This window comes from Loxodonta africana, chromosome 12 (genome assembly GCF_030014295.1).
Source record: "Loxodonta africana isolate mLoxAfr1 chromosome 12, mLoxAfr1.hap2, whole genome shotgun sequence".
Lineage (NCBI taxonomy): Eukaryota > Metazoa > Chordata > Mammalia > Proboscidea > Elephantidae > Loxodonta > Loxodonta africana.
The window spans coordinates 32,814,781-32,835,322 of NC_087353.1; the positions used below are offsets into that span (position 1 = coordinate 32,814,781).

The 20,542-nt window shown below is 37.2% G+C and overlaps 1 protein-coding gene across 16 annotated transcripts in view; it reads right to left on the reverse strand.

The window, feature by feature from the left end:
• The window catches only part of PUM2 (pumilio RNA binding family member 2), a 103,370-nt gene that overhangs the window by 49,484 nt on the left and 33,344 nt on the right, over positions 1-20,542 (reverse strand). For 9 of the 16 annotated variants that reach the window (XM_023550450.2, XM_023550449.2, XM_023550451.2 and 6 more), the window contains exons 2-5: positions 16,216-16,284; positions 8,561-8,669; positions 1,073-1,260; positions 316-485 (exon numbers count right to left, since the gene is read on the reverse strand). In XM_023550450.2, the coding sequence (XP_023406218.2) occupies positions 316-485; positions 1,073-1,260; positions 8,561-8,669; positions 16,216-16,266 (518 nt within the window). In that variant the 5' untranslated portion in view covers positions 16,267-16,284. Of the gene's footprint in view, positions 1-315; positions 486-1,072; positions 1,261-8,560; positions 8,670-13,329; positions 13,424-15,124; positions 15,250-16,215; positions 16,288-20,542 lie in introns of those variants that run through there. The other 7 variants (XM_064295069.1, XM_064295070.1, XM_010591942.3 and 4 more) reach the window with 7 other exon arrangements.

A 20,542-nucleotide genomic window follows, 5' to 3' on the forward strand; every position in this document is an offset into this window, starting at 1 on the left:
GCTTGGTCCTAAGCTAATCATTTCTAAGCTTATAAGTTAAATGGGGTACAGAGATTGGTGGATGGGAGGACAAGGATTGAAAGGAGAACTGAACAGAAAGGTGCTCAAGAGCAACCCCAAGAAGTGTTTGCCAAGAAAAATCACAGATTTCCTAAAAAAAAAAAAAAAAAAAAAAAAAAAAAAAATTTTAGGGTTCACACAAGGTACAAAGGGAGATAAACCTAAATTGGACAAGTGTCTAAATCAGTCACATCAGCTAGGAGTAATAATCCCTAAAGAGATATGCTTTTCTTCTGGAGAAAGTTAAAATCTTACTTAAAATCTTTGCAATCGGCATCCATTCCATTTGGCAAACCTCTGCCATTTATTTTAGAATCATCATCATCTCCTTGTTTAAGATCTCTGTTTTGGTCCTCCTCAAATGGAGAAGCCTTGCCTTTTTGATCTCCTTTCTCAGGTCCATCTGTTTCAGCATCTCTAGTGCCCTGAGGAAAAAGAATCTGTTTGATTCTGAGTATTTAATAGAACACAAAAAAGGCACCATAGGTGACCTAAAACTACTCTACAGTGCATGTAAACAATAAAAGCAATGAGTCTTATTTTAATTTTGTAGTAAATTAATTTATTAAAGCCCAAAAATTGAGTACAATCCAGTGATTTATAACAGAAGGGCTAAGGCAACCTTAACTATAGCGGTGCTGGAAAAGCGGTTTAACACCACAAATTAGAATTCTATTTAGTGCGGAGACAATTTTGTAGAACATATTTCAGAACTTTAGACTTATGCTAAGTTACTTTGAGATCAACAGCTACCACGAATAAGTGTTTTTAGTCTTGTAAATTATAATTTTAAATCAATATTTGATTTTTGTAACATGTTTATTATAAATATTCCCAATGGATCTATCATCTCATGTATTCAAGTGGCCAAATGAAGAAAACTAGAGCACTAATAGTTCCAAAATTTCCTTTAGCTCTAGGAAGGGCAGGGAAGGTACACTGACTTAAAAATGAAGGTAATATAATCAAATAACAAGCAAATAATAAATATTTCTTTACTCAAAGTACTTACAAAAGTTCCTTTCCTAAATCGAGAATCCAATTTATCAGCAGGAGAGGAACTTAATACATATTCTACCATGCTCACGCCAAGGCCTCCACTTTCTGATCGAGGAGACAGTATTGCATTTACTTCACTGTTTCCATGAAAACCTTGTCCAGATCTTCTCTGTACCATAATAGGCTGGGACATTGAATGGTCTGTTTCAAAGAAAGAATGCAATTATGGATTTATGCTTTTAAGCTAAACAAAAATGCTTTTACACAAACTAAGATACCAAGGAAAGAAAAAATCACGTTATTCTAATTCAAACGTCATTATCTTTATAAAAAAGCTCTTCATTCTGTTCAGATTCAATGGCCTTGGTACATCTCTTGAAAATACAGATGGGAAGACCCATTTAGCAATAAACAACAAGCAAAATAAAAAGGTCACAGAGGTAAAAACATTAACCTGAAGGCTAAGTTGTCCGCAAGCAACATGTTAAAAAAAAAAAAAAAGCAACATATTAGAAGTTAAAATTCTTTTGGTGATGCTAATTAATAAAAAATATTTTCAGGGATAAGGACTAGAAGAACAAAAAAAAAAACTCTTTCCTAGCTGGCAGGGGCATTTCTCAAGTTCGTAGTTATGTTACTGGAAGGACTGTGAATGCATAGCTATAATGCCATAAATGCAAGTTTAGAAAAACCAGAACAGAATTTTCTATTTTTGGTGGGAAGACAAGGTGTCATCTAAAGATTTTTTAAAAATAGGATACATAAGGACCCCCAGTGATACAGAGGTTAAGAGCTCGACTCCTAACCAACGTGTCGGCAGTTCTACTCAATCCTATAGGGTTGCTATGAGTCAGAACTGACTCAATGCAACAGGTTAGGACAGATAAAAGTTTTCCATTTATTTATTTTTTTATTTACCTGAGTATCTTTTCTATGTATTTCTTTAGCTACGACAAAATAATAAAGATCTGAGACCTAACAGAATACAAACATGATACAACATTTGCAACAACATTCATAGAGCCCCCCAGCAAAAAAAAGTTTCTACAGGAACCAGTAAGTTACATGCTACTTCCAACTCAGGTAACAGTATTCAAAATTAGGTCTGGACTTCAAAGGGTTATAATAAGAGTGTTAAGCCTTTATTTTATTAATTGTAAAAATTTTTAAATGTTTGTTACTTCTCTTAAACCATATTAAGACAGTCCCATTTCAGTACCTCTACCCATGAGAGTTTCCAAGGAGAAATTAAGGAGCCCTGGTAACACAGTGGATAAAGCGCTCAGTGGCTAACTGAAAGGTGAGCAGTTTGAACACACCAGCACCTCTGTAGGAGAAAGATGTGATAGACTGCTTCTGTAAAAGGTTTACAGCCTTGGAAACTCTATGAGGCAGTTCTGCTCTGTCCTATAGGGTTGCTATGAGTCAAAATCAACTCGACAACAATGGGTGTGGACTTGGTTTACCCCTGAAAGATTAGTCATTAAATTTTTTTATTGAACCATTCACCCATTCATTTACACAAATACTGATTTACTGCCTCTTGTAAGATAGGTGGAAACCCTGGTGGGGTAGTGGTTAAGTACTACGGCTGCTAACCAAAAGGCTGGCAGTTTGAATTCACCAGGCACTCCTTGGAACCCTATGGAGCAGTTCTATTCTGTCCTATAGGTTTGCTATGAGTCAGAATCGACTTGACGGCAACAGGTTTGTTTTTTTTTTTTTTTTTTTAATAAGATAGGTAGAGTCCCTGGGTGGTGAAATCGGTGAATGTGCTGTGCTGCTAACTGAAAGGTTGGATGCTCGAGTCCACCCAGAAGCTCCTCAGATGAAAGGCTTGGCAATCTACTTTCAAAAAATCGGCTGTTGAAAACCGTATGGTGAATGGTTCTACTCTGTCACACATGGGGTCATCATGAGTTGCAATCAACTCAACAACAACTGGTTTTATATGCTAGGCATTGTGCTACGTGTGAGGAATCCAACAATGAATAAGATAGCTTTCACCCTGATGTGGCACGACTCAAAAATGAGAGCAAACTGCTGTAAACATCCAATAACAGAAATATGGAATGTATGAAGCATGAATCTAAGAAAATTGGAAATTATCAAAAATAAAATGGAATGTGTAAACATCGATATCCTAGGCATTAGTGAGCTGAAATGGACTGGTATTGGCTATTTTGAACCGGCCAATCATATGGTATACTACGCCAGGAATGACAAATTGAAGAGGAACTGCATTGCCATTCGTCAAAAAGAACATTTCAAGATCTGGAAGTACAACACTGTCAGGGATATGATAATATACATATGCCTACAAGGAAGACCAGTTAACATGAGGATTATTCCAATTTATGCACCAGCCACTAAAGCCAAATGTGAATAAACAGAAGATTTTTTACCAACTTCTGCAGTCTGAAATTAATCAAACACGTCATCAAGAAAATTACTGGTGATTGGAATCCAAAAGTTGAAAACAAAGAAGGAAGGGTAGTTAGAAAATACGGTCTTGGTGACAGAAACGATGCCTGAGATAGCATGAGAGAATTTTGCAAGACTAACAACCTCTTCCTTGCAGATACCTTTTTCACCAACATAAATGGCGACTATACACATGGACCTTACCAGACGGAATACACAGGAATCAAAGTGACTACATCTGTGGAAAGAGACAATGTCAGAACAAGGCAGGGGTCAACTGTGCAACAGACCATAAATTGCTCCTATACGAGTTCAAGGTGAAGCTAAAGAAAATTACAAGAAGTCCACAAGAGCCAAAGTATGACCTTGAGTATGTTCCACCAGAATTTAGAAACCATCTCAAAAACAGATTTGACTCACTGAACACTAATAACCGAAGATCAGATGAGTTGTGGAATGACATCGAGAACATGAAGAAAGGTCTTTAAAAAGACAGGAAAGAAAGAAAAGACCAAAATGGATGTCAAAAGAGACTATAAAACTTGCTCTTGAATGTAGACTAGCTACTGTGAAGGGAGTAAAAGGGCAGAACAAATTTCAAAGGTAGCTCAAGAAGACAAAGTATTATAATTACATGTGCAAAGATCCAGAGTTAGAAAACCAAAAGGGAAAAACACATTTCTGAAAGAATTGAAGAAAAAGTTCAAGACTCAAGTTGCAATACTTAAGGATTTTATGGGGGAAAATATTAAATGATGCAAAAAGCATCAAAAGAAGATGGAAGGAAACACAGAGTCATGACACCAAAAAGAACTGATCCACATTCAACCATTTCAGGAGGTAGCATGTGATCAGGAACCGATGGTACTGAAGGAAGAAGTCCAAGCTGCACTGAAGGCATTGGCAAAAAACAAGGCTGCAGGAATTGACAGAATATCAACTGAGATGTTTCAACAAATTGGATGCAGCACTGTAGGTTCTCACTTGTCTATGCCAAGCAATTTGGAAGACAGCTACCTGGCCAACTGACTGGAAGAGATTCATATTTATGCCTATTCCAAAGAAAGGTGATCCAACCAAATGAGGAAACTATAAAAAAAAAATTGTCATTAATATCACACGCAAGTAATATTTTGCTGAAGATCATTCAAAAGCAGCTGCAGCAGTATATTGACACGGAACTGCCAGAAATTCAAGCTGGATTTAGAAGAGGACGTGGAACCAGGGGTATCATTGCTCATGACAGACGGATCCTGGCTGAAAGCACAGAGTATCAGAAAGATGTTTACCTGTGTTTAATTGACTGTGCAAAGGCATTCGACTATGTGGGTCATAACAAATTATAGATAACTTTGCGAAGAATGGGAATTTCAGAACACTTAATTGTGCTCATATGGAACCTGTACATAGATCAAGAGGCAGTCCTTCAAACAGAACAAGGAGATACTGCGTGGTTTAAAGTCATGAAAAGCATGCGTCAGGACTGTATCCTTATATCATACTTATTCAATCTGTATGCGGAACATATAATCTGAGAAGTTGGACTATATGAAGAACCAGGCATCAGGATTGGAGGAAGACTCATTACAACCTGCATTATGCAGGTGACACAATCTTGCTCGGTGAAAGTGAAGAGGACTTGAAGCATTTACTGATGAAGATCAAAAACTATAGCCTTTAGTATAGGTTACACCTCATCATAAAGAAAACAAAAATCCTCACAACTGGACCAATAAGCGACACCATGGCAAATGGAGAAAAGACTGAAGTTATCAAGGAATTCATTTTACTTGGATCCACAACCAACACCCATGGAAGCAGCAGTTAAGAAATCAAAAGACATATTGCATTGGGCAAATCTGCTGCAAAAAAACCTCTTTAAAGTGTTGAAAAGCAAAGATGTCACCTTGAAGACTAAGGTGCACCTGACCCAAGCCATGCTGTTTTCCATCACCTCATATGCATGCAAAACGTGGACGATGAATAAGGAAGATCGAAGAGGAACTGACGCCTTTGAATTGTGGTGTTGCAGAAGAATACTGAATGTACCATGGGCTGCCAAAAGAATGAACAAATCTGTCTTGGAAGAAGTACAACCAGAATGCTCCTTAGAAGCAAGGATGGCGAGGCTATGTCTCACATACTTTGGACATATTATCAAGAGGGATCAGTCTCTAGAGAAGGACATCATGCTTGGTATCTAAGTCATGTAGTGCTGCTGTTAACAGAAATACCAGCGGATGGCTTTAACAAAGAGAAATTCATTCTCTCACAGTCTAGTAGGCTAAGTCCAAATTCAAGGCATCACCTTCAGGGGAAGGCTTTCTCTCTGTCAGCTCTGGAGGAATGTCCGCGTCATCAATTTTCACTTGGTCTAGGAGCTTCTCTGCACAGGAACCTCGTGTCCAAAGGACACTCTCTGCTCCTGGCATTGCTTTCTTGGTGGTATGAGATCCCCCACTCTCTGCGTGCTTCCTTTTCCTTTTATCTCTTATAAGATAAAAGATGGTGCAGGCCACGCCCCAGCAAAACTCCCTGTACACTGGATCAGGGATGCGACCTTAGTAAGGATACTATAATCCCACCTTAATCCTCTTTAACATAATCTAATCTTACCTCATTAATCACTGGCAGAAATTAGGATTTACAACACACAGGAAAGTAACAATCACAAAATGGAGGACAACTACACAATACTGGGAATTATGGCCTAACCAAGTTGACACATTTTTGGGGAACACAACTCAATCCATGATACTTGGTAAAGTAGAGGAAGACACTCAACAAGACAGACTGACACAGTGGCTGCAACAACAGGCTCAAGCTCAACAACAATTGTGAGGATGGCGCAGGACTGGGCAGTGTTTCATTCTGTTGTACGTAGGTTTGCTATGAGGTGGAAACAACTGGCCTGCACCTAACAACAACAACAAAACTGACCTCTAATTTTCTCATGTTTCCTGGTAAAGGGCTAATATTCATCTAAAAAATTTTATCTATACAGCTAAAAAAGTTAAGAAAGGGAGCAGTACAAGAAATTCACTAGAATTATAAATCCAACATTAAAATTAATTATCAGGAATGTGTAAAAGTGCTGCTTAAAAGTTTTCCTGCAAGTACTACAGTCCTCCAAATGTAACATATCAAAAATAGTTAACAACCATCCATTTTGAAAATAATCTGTCATTACCATGTTTTGTTGAAGATGCTTTGCTTTTGAATACCCTAAAAAAATTAGGTTCTAGTAAATAACCATTCAGCCTTCAAAACAAAATCAAAATATGTCCATCTACAAAGTTATTGAACACTCATCCTTTTTAGCAAAGAATGTGCCTTTTGAGGAAAAAAAGAAAAATAAAAAACATGAAGAAAGAAAATGAATGTATCCCAGCACAAATAACCAAATAATTTAAATTATGTATACAATCTAATATAGGTTAATGTTAACTTAGAAAACAAAAAATCTCAAAGGCCAGGATCGCATTTCAACTTTGTATCTTCCAAATCTGCTGTATGTAGGTATTATTTATTGATTAAACTCAAAGGAAATTTACAACATTTTAAGGAAATTTTTAATCAAAAGTAATTGTTACCAAATGCTTCAATCTATTTTGACTATAAAAAAGTACTAATCACTAAAAATTTTTCTAGAACTTCCTAAGCTTTTGGCTTTTAGCTTTTTGGCAATTAACTTCAGTTTAACAATTTTAAAACTTATAAACGTGCTTAAAGTCTTTTAATGGCGACCACAGGTACAACAGAAATGTTGTGCAGTCCTGCGTCATCCTCACAATCATTAGCATGTTTGAGCCCATCCTCGCAGCTACTGTACCGATCCATCTCACTGAGGGTCTCCCCCGCCCTTAACTGGCCCTGTACTTAACCAAGGACGATACCCTCTTGTAGTGATGGTTCATTCCTGATGACGTGTCCAAACCTAGTAAGTCAGACACTGTTCTGCTGTGACACATAATTTTTATGGAAGCTCCACTGGAACCTGTCCCTCATGGGTGACCCTGCTGGTATTTGAAATACTGAAGGCATAGCTTCCAGCATCACAGCAACGCATATGCACACCACCGCAATGCTACAAACTGAAAGGCACGTGGTGGAATTTGATAAACATTACCCTTAAATTTGTTTTTTATATTAGTTTGGTCACTTAGAATAGATTCATCAGGTTCCTGAAACTTATAGAAAAAAAAATCTTATTTGTAAAATACTAGTTGCCATCAAATCAATTCTGACTCACAGTGATTCCAAGTGTGTCAGAGTAGAACTATGCCCTACAGGGTTTTCAATGGCTACCTTTTCAGGAGCAGCTCACCAGAGCTTTTACTTCTGAAGTGCCTCTGGGTAGACTGGAACCTCTAACCTGAACCTTCCACCTTTCGGTTAGGAGCCAAGCATGTCAACTGTTTGCACCACCCAGGGAATCCATTTGTAAAATATATGGGGATAATTGTACAACTTTCACATTTTACTAATCAGAAATATTTTAAAATATAATCAGTAAAATGATGTGCTAACTACTCTAAGAACATACCAATGCTCTTTAATTTACCAATAAATACTTCTACAAATTATACTCCTTTTACATGCCAGTTCATTTTGCCTTAACAGTTCCTTGGTCTTAAGTCTCTCCCCACTACTTACGGAATAACACAAACATTTAAAGCTCTGCTGCCTTTCTGGAGGTTCTAGGCTACTGAGGATGTTGCTTCTTTTCTGGGTGTAGCTCATGTCTAATAAGGTTGTACTGAGCTGCAATTAGATAACTCAGTCATTGCCATCTAATATAACTTAAGATTGAAAATTACTAAGGTTAAATTAATTTGTTCTCTCTTTTAAATTTTGTAATCAGAATTAATTTCAAATAAAACTTAAGATTCTACTGTGATGAAAACTTTTTATTAGATAAGGGCTAAATGACATAAAAAATGTGCATTACCACAATTTATGAAATCCTCAACAAAGATATCATAAAATTTCTCCCAACTGTCTGGGGTAGGCAGGGCTTGTTTAAAAGAACTTTGAATAAAATCCTAGTTCTCACACATATACCAAAATAACTTACGAGAAGTTCCCCATGCAGTTTCTCTCCATTCATCATCCCCAAGAAATATGCCTTTTTGTCCATCTTTTGTTGAATCATCAGGTTCCCAAAACTTTTTGGTAGGCAAAAGCTATTTGGGGAAAAAAAGAAAGTAATTATATTTAAATTGTATTCTAATCACACAGTACCAATATATAGGAGAAAGTAAACGTACCAGTGATACAAGTTAATCTTTAATGCTGATAAAAATTCAGTTACCTATTTCCTAATTTGACTCGTTGATAACAACTACTCCCAACTTACATTTAGGTACTGGCTCTAATAACTACAGACCTGAACGTTAATCAAAGTCCACTTCTCGCTTTTCTACACTTTCAGATGATTTTATAATTATGTGATTTTCTTTATAAACTTCTTCATAAGGCTTACTGAATTTCTTATACAAGAACAGGTCATTAAACAAAAATGCCTACAGGAATGATTAAAATTTTCCCTTCACTTCCAAGTAGTGCCCTTTTTTGTGGACCACTTTTCCTATTCTACAGCTTCCAGCACAAAAAAAGATGCTTTTCATTCTTATTTCAGTTACTCAATGGACATGAATGTCACAACGCTTACTAGCTCTCAAATACTAGCAACTTGTCAACTCCAAATCAGAGTTCTATGGAGAAACACAGGAAAGACTCCAAATATTAGAGATAACAATCTCAAGCCTCTATGCTCTATCTTACATTGTCACATACACAGTTCATGAAAATTGTGATGCTATAGCTATTCATGAATTACTGAAAATGTACACGTGACTAACTGCTATTTATTCTTTAATCTTTATCCAGTTCTCTTCTCTCTACCTTCTCTGACCACTCAGAGGAGGTGGACTGGGGATATGTATGCTTGAAAAGAGATTGGTTTTCTGAGATATGCATTTTTCATACAAGCATTTGTAAGACTTACATTACTCTCAACCTGTAATTAGGTCCCAGTCTTTCATTACTCTTTACCAAACTTACACACACTTCTATTATTAAATTACCTGTGTTTACCTCCTTAAGGGCAGACTGACCTCATCTTCAGAGACAGTTCACAATATACAAACTAGCTACAATAGAATGTAACTTAGTAACACCTAAATTGGGTCTGAAAGATAAATAAGATGGTGCCTGTGTGGAGGATGAGGGAGGCACAGCAAAGCATGAACAAAGGCAAAATTTGAGAAAACACAGTGTGTAGAACAAAGAGGGAGATGGAGAAACAGATGCAGGAAGGTCAAAAATCAATGCTAACTAAGTCAGATTATGAGGAACCTTAAAGACACGCTAAGGGTACTGGATGTTATATTGAGAGTAGTGGGAGTGAAGAAAGGTTGGCAAGAATGACATCACTATGTTTTGGGAAACAACTCAAGTGGCAGTAAGAATAATGGATAGGAAGGAGGAAAGATGAAAGGCAAGGAAACCATTTAAGAGAATTACAACTAGTCCAAGAGACACTGGGTATTGGCAGAAAGAACTAAAAAAAAATCTATAATGGATTTGAGAAATATTTAGAAGACTCAATAGGATCTGAATACAAATAAGGTGGGGATGGATAAGAAGAATAAAACTTCAAATTACAGGTAGCAAGGCAGATGGTAGTGCTGTTGACCAAAATGGAAAAACTGGAGAAGCGACACGGTGTTCTGCTATTGTTTTTAGAAGGGGCAGGGGAGGGGGGAATTCGATTTGGCCACGTTCCTAATTTACATATCAATTTTAAAAGAAACTAACTTCTGCTATTTTAGAAAAGTTTTTGTACGTTAGGATCTTCCTGGGCTGCAAATGATTTGTAATAAAGTACAGACATCTAACAATAATCTGCTTTAACAGAGATCCCAGTAAGTGAAATGCAACCTGTTAGTTTGGTGCTTTTTTTTTTTTTTTTAATTCATTATAAAAACCAGCAAAAAACCTCATTGCCATCGAGTCGATTCTGACTCATACTGACCCTACAGGACAGAGTGGAACTGCCCCATATCCGTTTCCAAGGAGCGCCTGGTGGATTCGAACTGCTGACCTTTTGGTTAGCAGCCCTAGCTCTTAACCACCATGCTACCAGGGTCTACTCATTATAAAAGTCATGTAAATACTCACATAAAATGTAAAGCTGATAATGCAACATCAAAGCACCATATTTGATATATTTAGCTAATTAAACTTTCATTTACAGTAAAACCTAAGTCAATCCCTTAAAAATACTGTACACAAATAAGCCATTTCAGGCAGAAGTGACTTTACTGCATCCTTAATGACAGGAAATATCTCAATATCAAAATAAAAGTCACAAACAGGAAATTTAAACAAAGACAAGTTACAACAACTAATAGAAGCGCTCATTACAGACAGCGAAGTGTACGAAACAGGCCTATCTTCTGAGGTAGCAGAAATAATAGAACTCTTTTGAGTAGACTGTTCCGAAGTCTTCTAGAGTAAGATTCTACACAGTGCCTTGACAGACCACTGTTTAAAATGTAAAATGTACTCCTCAAAATAAGACAAACAACTATGTCAAGCACTTACCAACTGTGCTTATTTTGCTAGCACTGTTCTAGGAGTATCTCCTCCATTTTGCAAACATACATAAATTATCATGCAGAGAAATACAACTTCGTAGCTAATAAAACTGAGATCTCTCCTACCAAAGGCCTTCACCAACATTCTAGAAACAGTTTTCTGTGAGTTTAGAAATTGATTTCAAATATTTTTAGAGAACTACTAGTTTATAATCAAGAATAGGTTAAAATGAACAAAATATAGAGTAGGGCAGCAATTCAGGAATAGAACAGTTAAAAAAAAAAAACAAACTTAAGTGATATACTGACTGAAATGACAATGAAAATAGCTATTTGCCCTGGAGACTCTTTTACCTTAGTAGAAACGGAAGAACATAACAGTAGGGTTGAAATCTTGAGAATCTATAAAATAAATCATCTAGTATCATTTCACACTAGTTTCGTAGTGCACAAAAGCGGTAACACAAGGTCAGGCAACTCATTATTTCTTGTCAGCCTGTTCTTCTGTCCTTCCAACTCAGAAATGATTGAGTGGACATACAAATTCATTTCCAAACTGTCCACTCTTTTATAAGTTCTTTCCTTCAAGAAGCATTAATGGCTTGCCCTGATCATCTCCACAAATAAATCAGTCAGCATCCTACCATACTATTAAAAAAAAAAAAATTCCTGCTATAAGGGGTTTATGCTATGAGTCACATTTACACTTGAAACAGTTTTCTAGTACAGAGTATTATGTGAAATCCTCAAAGCCATCAAATTAACAAAATCCTAAGAATTAAAAAGATGTAAAGTTGAAACATCTACACCATGTTTTAAACTAAAATGTTCATGTAACTCTCTTTCAAACTGGGACACTTTTGACAATGAGAGTGCCACAACAGGTGTATATGTAAGACTATCCTAGGCAGATCAGGATACGGTCATACTATTTATAACGGAAGTGCATAAAAGATAGATATAGATGCTAATAACTACGTTGTACAGAGAACAAAAGAAACAAAGTTCATTCCCTAGAACCCCAGATTGGTGCTTTTTCAGACTTTATCTTTTCTGTTAATAAAAGATATTAAACTTAATTTTTTCAACTGAGACCACTTGCCCAAAACTTCTCCATTCCTAACATGAGCAAGCATTATTAATGCTGTCATTTCCAATGGGAAGTAGTGTTGTAAACAGTAGGACATTCAAGGTCAGACTGCTCTTCAAGCACTATGATGTGACTTTAAATCAGTTAATTCAACTTTCTGAACTTCAGTTACCTCACCTGTAAAGGGTAATAATATAATTCCTGCCACAGACTTATTATGAGGTTAGATGCATAGCATCTAGTACACAGCAGACGCATGAATCCTTTAATATTATAAAACATTAATGACACACTGGCCGACAACATTTGAGCGGCTGGTTATTTCGAAGGACTATAATATTATTCATTACAAAGATTGCATCTATAGTTGTCACCTTTTCTTGAATCAATCTGGGTATCCTAAGGGGATCATGAAATCTCATTACTTATTATTTACGAAGAACAGCTGGCTAATATAAAAAATATAGTCATATCTTAAATAAGAAAACGGAATCAGAGGTGAAACAAATTGCCCAAGGTTACATTCATAGTAAACGGCAACATCAGAATTTGAAGTCAATTCTCTTTACAGTTATCAGAGAGTTCTTTCCAAGTCATCAATATTTTAGAAAATTTCCAATATTCAAATATTATTACCTATTTTATGTAAATAACGTGCGCCTTTTACGTTTGTTTGCCAACTGCCCCCCAACGAGGTATTTTCATTAAGTGCTGCTATGCTAATTTTTTTACAGCAACATGTAAAAAAAAACTGACATATCTGAAAATACCTCCCAGGGGAAGGGTGCACACAGCAAACAAACAGAAGGTGCACGTCATTTGCGTAAAAGTTCAGTAGGTATAATAAAAAAGTAAAAGTTTAAGATATCATCACGATAGTCTTCCCATAAGATGTAGCCATTCATTATAGTGAACATAGACTAAGATAGGGTTGCTGAGATAGGGATTATGTAAACAAAACTATGGTCAGCTACTTAAACGCTGTTTGAAACAGACGATTTCCATGCCAGTTATTCCTAAGCTCAGATCAGAGCTGGAGCATTTGAAAGGTATACATACAAAAGGTTATTCTTGCTGTATTCAAAGAAGTCAGTCTTATGAAAAGTCATACTATTCATGGTTGATATAAGAAAAAAACAGAAGTTTCCTTACTTCCCTACCCAGTACGTCTTCCACTTCACTTTACCGTATCTGGGATCTTGTTTGTCGTTAGTCGCCATTGAGTCAGTTTTGACTCACGGCGACCCTACATGTGCAGAGTAGAACGGAGCTTAGTGCATAAATATTTTAAAATGTTATTATGTCACAAAAGACAAGAGGGAGCATTATTTATCATACTAAGCTATGAAAATACTTCCAAAATAAAACACATTAACTCAGTGATTTAAAGTTAAATTCTGGGTTCCATGAAGAATTTCAGGTAGGGTCCTTTTTCCTCTTATTTGAAAAATAAACAGGTGTCCAGTTACATATGCACCAACAACCTGGAGAAGGTAACAGGTAGAGGTATGTGTCTCTACAGTGTAGGTGATTAAAACGTTATCCTAATAAAGCTGAGTTCAACCTCCTGTGGATCAGCTTTGCTCTTTCTAAGCCACATGACATAACTTGAGTCAGAAGGTCTTTTGACAAAAACAGGCTATTAATAAAAAAAAATGGAAGAGTTTATGAATGGATGAACACAAATCGTTCCCATTTCTGAATGAACAACTAGAATAGACTGTCCTTCTAATAATGGGTCAGTAAAGTCATCATAAGTTACAAAAAGTGGCACGTCTGAAATTAGTCCTATATGTAAATGCAGTGCTTTATACACCAGAGAGCTACAACAACTTAAGACATAATAAGCAAAAACTTTTATTTTTTAAAGAAAAAGTCAAGGCTAGGGCAATCCATTAAAAAGGATTTTGCATTAAAAAAACATACAAGCAGTTTTAGAAAACTTAAGAGCCAGAAACTCGAGGCTGCTCTTAATTTATTCCAATGAATAAATTCTGGGATAAAACAAAACAAAAAAAACCTCACCTGTCAGGAAAGGAGGAGAAGACTGGTGAGAGAGAGACAGGCAAAGAAGGAAATCCCAGAAGGTTCCCTGCTGCCTGTGAGATGAGGAAAGATAGAAAGGCTTGTGGGAGAGAGAACCCAGAGTCAGATATCTGAGGTTTCTTAGCTATCTCTTAGAGGTAACAGCAAAAATACCTTAGTGAATAACAGTTTATTTTAAAGTACATGTTTACTAGATGAAGGTCACAGATGCACTATAACCTGCTGCTATCCGTCAAGTAGCACCCATTCTAAACCTTGAACAATTTTACTCTGCATGTTGGACATTTCCATAAGGCCTGGATTTAAGCTTATTTATTTTAACCTACTATTCGACCCAGCTCTTCTTTTCAAAAAACCTCACATACCCCTCTTTCTTCTACCCTCGAACAACTAATCCCTTTAACCACTGATCATGACATTTTTGAACTGCAAAGCATTTGGGGCTGTCAAATGCTATTTAGAAAGGAAGGAAAAAAGAATCAACTTGTAAATATATATACAATGTAGATGTGGGAAATAAAGTGTAGGGGGTCTAACTAGAATTAAATAGGGTGTGACTCTCTTTGCTCTTAAAAGAATCAGCAAATTTACATTTGTCACAGATCGAAAGGCTGAAACACTGTTCAAACCTGCTTTTAAGATGTTATTCCGCTTTCTAAAGATCAAAGAAAACAAGCAAGTGACAGGAAAAGAATGAAGGCCCTTTTCAACTGCCTGTTTCATTCCCACATAATGTAAATAATGCGTAAGTAGCCACTCCACTGCAGTGAAGCTATAAGTTTTTTGTTTGTTTGAATAAAAAAACTATTCCCTCTCTCGAATTTCTCTTAGGGCCCAGAATTTTACCTTATGCACTGGACTAACAAGTTTATTTTGGCAATACTTAAGCACCTTAACTCACCCTTAAATCAGTCCTCTGAAAATGACAAACTCTTTGGAAAACGCTGTTCTGGAGAAGGGGAGGGTTAGCTAGCTGCAGGGTGCCCTCTTGTGGCCCAGAGGAGTGACTGGACTCTTTTTCTGCATCTGAAGAGCACAGCATTGGATGGAGTGAGTCTCATGAAGGTCTAATCTACCAAAGTAAAATAATCTCCAGAAGCAAGCAGTTAATTACATGTTGTAGATCTGTTCAGTTATTTTCTAGGATCAAGGTCCATACTAAGTTAGGTATTACAGAACTTGACAAAGATGTGACCACAGGGGCTTTCGTAACCCAAGTTTTCTAAATATTCATTAGGTATATGGAAAAGCTAAGTATTTTTGATATCTTAAAATATGTAATGGTGAGATTAAATGGTGCGTGCAAAGAAAATTATATATTAACAAGATTGATAAAATCCATTAAAAAATTTAGAGTACCTACTATGTGCTAGGCATTCAAAGCTAACAACCTATAAGGGAGAGAGAGAAACACAGAACAAATAAACTATGACCAGTAATATAATAAAAGTATGTACAAAAAACTATGAAAAGTCAGATGAGGAAGTAATTAATTTTACTGCAGATAGCAATAGGACGACAGATAAGAGTCTTTTCAGTAGTCTCACAGAGGATTAAGAGTTTATTAAGCAAAAAGCTATGGGTGAACAACACAGATTTTACAAGGGAGAATAGTGAACAGATAAGTGTCGCTAAAGCAAAGGTAGCACACATAAAAAATACAGGACAAGGGTAAAGAGTTTTCTTCCGAGCAAAGTTAATTATGGTTCATTACCAAAACACAAGACATTCTCTAAACAATTCAATCAGATAACCTAGATAACCACGCTAAAAATTACTTAACTGCTAATAATGAAAAACAAATAACAACAACAACAAAACTCCTTAAAATCTTAAAATCACTATAACTACAGAATTCCACGACCTAAGATTAAACCCAACATCATTTAGGACATGTAACCATCATTTTCAAGATTGATTTAAAAAAAAAAAACTCAATGGTTCAAATAAACAAAAGTAAGGTATAAATTCTTAGTATTCATAAATATTTACCTCTCCCATTCCCCGAGATTCTAATGCAAGAGCTTGAAAATCATGATTCATTTCATCCACAGATCAAACCTGCTGAATAACAAAAACAAAAATTAATAAAAAGATACCTTAAACAACAGGCTGCATCAACTATTTTTATTATATATCACTGCTATTATTGATATTGGGATGACCAGAGATGGGCAAGAAGTGATTTATCTATGAAGACAGGTTTTCTCAAATATGTGCAAAGATAGAGCACATGATAACAAGATACAGTAAAATTTGTGGGAAAAGCTGGAGTTGAGTGTCCTTGCTGGTTTATTCTGTATGCCAACAGAAACTCCTACTAAATTCCTGAGCAATGGACTAGATGGATAAAGAGTAGAAGGGAACTCAGGTATCAAAATAGTTATCATTTTCTTTTTCAGAAATTATTATTTTGCATCACAGTACAACACAAACATAACATGAAAGGGAGGTAAGTGTTCACGGGTGATCTCGAGGCAGGAGTTAAGTGCTCTCTACTATAACAAACTGGGTTAGAAGAAACTGGAAGGATGTGGGAACATGGGTGACAAGATTTCCGGACAAACCAAGGCGGATGGAGCCTCTGGTTCTGAGCGGTGAAGTGGAGGGGTGTGGGAGAGGAGGTGGGTCAACAAGGCAGACCTGGGTCTACAGAGGCAGAGGGACTGAGCTGCCTCCCCGACACCCTAGTCCCAGTATTTCCCTACCTTGCCCCCTGACCTGGGCCTCAGATAATCACCACCTGCCTCTTCACAACATGGTCATTGGCACTGACCTGTGGCATGCTGGGGATGTAGTGAAATGGCCAACAAGGCTAAGCTTAGTCACTTTGTGTGCATCTGTGCCTCACTCTGTAATGGATTAAATTGTGTCATCAAAAAGCGTGTGCTGTAAATCCTAACCCCTATACCTGTGAATCGACTCGATGGCACTGGGTTTGGTTTTTGGTTTATACCTGTGAAACAACTTGACAGCAATGGGTTTGGTTTTTATACCTGTGGAGGAGCCCTGGTGGTGTAGTGGTTAGTGTTATGGCTGCTAACCAAAAGTTCGAATTCACCAGCTGCTCCTTGGAAACCATATGGAGCAGTTCTACTCTTTTCTACAGGGTTGCTATGAGTCAGAATTCACTAGATGGCAATGGGGTTTTTTTTAATACCTGTGGTTGGAGCCCTGGTGGTGCAGTGGTTAAGAGCTCAGGCTGCTAACTAAAAGGTTGGCAGTTTGAATCCACCAACTGCTCCCTGGAAACCCTATGAGACAGTTCTACTCAGTCCTGTATGGCCGCTGTGAGTTGGAATCAGCTAAACAGCAACAGATTTTCTGGTTGTTAGACCTATGGTTGGAGCCCTGGTGGTGCAGTGGTTAACAGCTTGGCTGCTAACCAAAAGGCCAGCCATTAGAATCCACCAGCCTCTCCTTGGAAACCCTATGGGGCAGTTCTACTCTGGTTTATACCTTTGGTTATAAACCTATCTGGGAATGGGTCTCCCTTGCTGAATGTTATATTAATGTAGCAGTATTAGTGTGGGGTGTGCCTTAACTCAATCTGGTTTGAAATATAAAAGAACAGATTAAGTACACAGTAAAGAAGCAGGCATGGGGGAAGACAGACGCCACACCACATGAGATCTCCAAGGAACCAAGAAACACAATCTGAAAAGAGACAAGGACCCCCGCCCAGAGCCAAAAGAGAGCGAAAGCTTTGCCCTAGAGCCACATCCTGGGTTTGGATTTCTAGCCTCCTAAGCTGTGAGAAAATAAATTTGTTTCTTAAAGCCCCCCCCACCAAAAAAATTATTTTGCATCATTTAATACTTTTCACAGTTAATATTTTCAAAATTTCCCGGCCTTTCAATATTTGCAGCTCTTACACCAATGATAAATAAAAACAAATTTCACTGCAAATATTTAAGTAGTAAAATATACTCAATAGAAGTTACCCAGTTCTACTTCAATGCAACACATAATCTGCTATGAGAGTATTAAATTTCTTGAAGAACAATTCCTTTTCTTTCTTCTGAAACTAAAGTAAAAGCATGTTTTTCTATCTTGCTATTCTTAACGAATAGTTTATATTGTTTTTTATCTCTTACGTGACAAAATGTTTTGAGCCAATGGCTCTTTGCCCCCCGCACTAGCACTGCCGGAGAAAACATTTCGAGATTAAAGTCACTACAAATTCATAGCCTTCAAATGCAACTGGACCTTAGTTGTAATCCTGTTATTTTCCCTAGTCAATTTTCTCCAAAACACCACAGCATTTGACATTATGAAGCACCCCTCCCTTCCTGAAATACTTTTCACTGTTACTACTTTGTTTCTTATGAAAATTCCTCTTATCACTTCATGTTTCCAGGAGCTTCTTCACAGACTCCTATTTTCTCTCCCACCCCTTAATTCTGTCCAAGACACTGTCCTCTCTATCTCTGCCTTTTATCCTGAGCAATCTCATCCACTCATTGCTTTAAGTGCCACAGATCTGCTTAGGACCGCACACATTCGTATTTACAAACTATATCTTCTTCCTCAAAATTCCCAATTATCTCCTTCCCTCTCCTCCCACCCCATGTACCACAGGAACATCCAGCTTACTTTCTTCCCACTTCTAACTTTAATTCTTTCCTTTCTTATACCCAATATCCAATCACTTACCAAGTCCTGTCAAGGTGACTTCCTGCCTCATTTAAATCCATCCATTTCATTCAATTCCAACTACCTCATTGTTCAGACCACTACCATCCAAAATAATCTTTTCCTGTTTTCCCATCCTGCAAACTAATCTCTAAAATGCAATGGATCATCTTTCTGAATCATATAATTTGATCATGTGACTCCAAATCCCTTAACGGGGCTTACGTGGAGAACCATCAGACTCAAATCATAGTGCTGGCACCTACTAGCCTGTAACTCTGGACAATGAACCTCAGCCTTCTCTTCTCAATTTCCTCATCTGAGGATAACTGTAGTGCCTGTCACATGGACTTGCTGTAAGAACTGAATTAGACGACATAAAACACTTAGAACAGTTCTTGGCACATGGACAGTCAAAGGGAGCTACTAAAAGCTCTCCGATCTTTTCATCAGATGGTGCTGGAAAAATCAGATGTCCATATGCAAAAAAAAAAAAGAACTTTAACACACACCTCACATCTTAAAAATCAACTCAAAATAGATCATACACATAAAGGTAAAACTTAAAATTATAAAATATCTAGAAAAATACAGAAGAAGAATGTGTGACCTCATGTTTGGCAACGAATTTTTGGATCAACATCAAAAAGCACAATACATATAGGAAAAAATTGATAATTTGATCTTTATTAAAATTAAAAACTTTGAACTACAAGACACTGTTAAGAGAATGAAAAAAACAAGCCATACGCTAGGAAAAAAGTTTGCAAATAACATAGCTGATAACGGACTTGTATACAGAATATACAGAGAACTCTTTTTAAAAAACTGACAATGAGAACAAGCCCAATAAAAAAATAAGTAAAATATCTGAACAAATACTACATGGAAGGAGATATAAAGAAAGCAAATAAGCATATGGAAAGATGCTCAACATCATTGCTCTTTAGGGAAATGCAAATTAAAGACTATAATGAGATGCATCTACACATCTATTAGAAGCCTCTGAGTGGAGCAAACTGGTTAAGTATGCCACTACTAGTCGCAAGGCTGGCGGTTCAAACCTCTCCAGAGGCATCTCGGAAGACAGGTCTGGTGATCCGCTTCTGAAAGGTTACAGCCTTGAAAACCCTATGGAGCAGCTCCACTCTGCATATATGGGGTTGCCATGAATCAGAAGTGACTCAACAGCAAGTAACAACAACAAAGACATCTATTAGGATAGCTAAAATTAGCCATATAAGATAAAACTATCAGTATCTTCTGGTCCGGAGCAAAGGGAAGTAGAAGAAAGTAAAGACTCAGGGGAGCGAGTCCAAAAGACTAACTGACCATATGAATCACAGCCTACACGACCCCAAGTCCAGAAGAACTAGATGGTGCCTGGCTACCACTACTAACCGCTCTGACTGGGATTACAACAGGGGTCCCAGACAGAGTGGGAGAAAAATGTAGAACAAATGATCAAATTCACAAAAAAGACCAGACTTATTGGTTTGACAGGAGGAACCCCTGAGACTATGGGCCTTGGGCACCCTTCTAACTCAGAACTGAAGCCACTCCTGAAGTTCACCTTTCAACCGAATATTAACCCACCCACTGCCGTCGAGTCAATTCTGACTCATAGTGACCTTAAAGGACAGAGTAGAACTGCCCCATAGAGTTTCCAAGGAGCGCCTGGTGG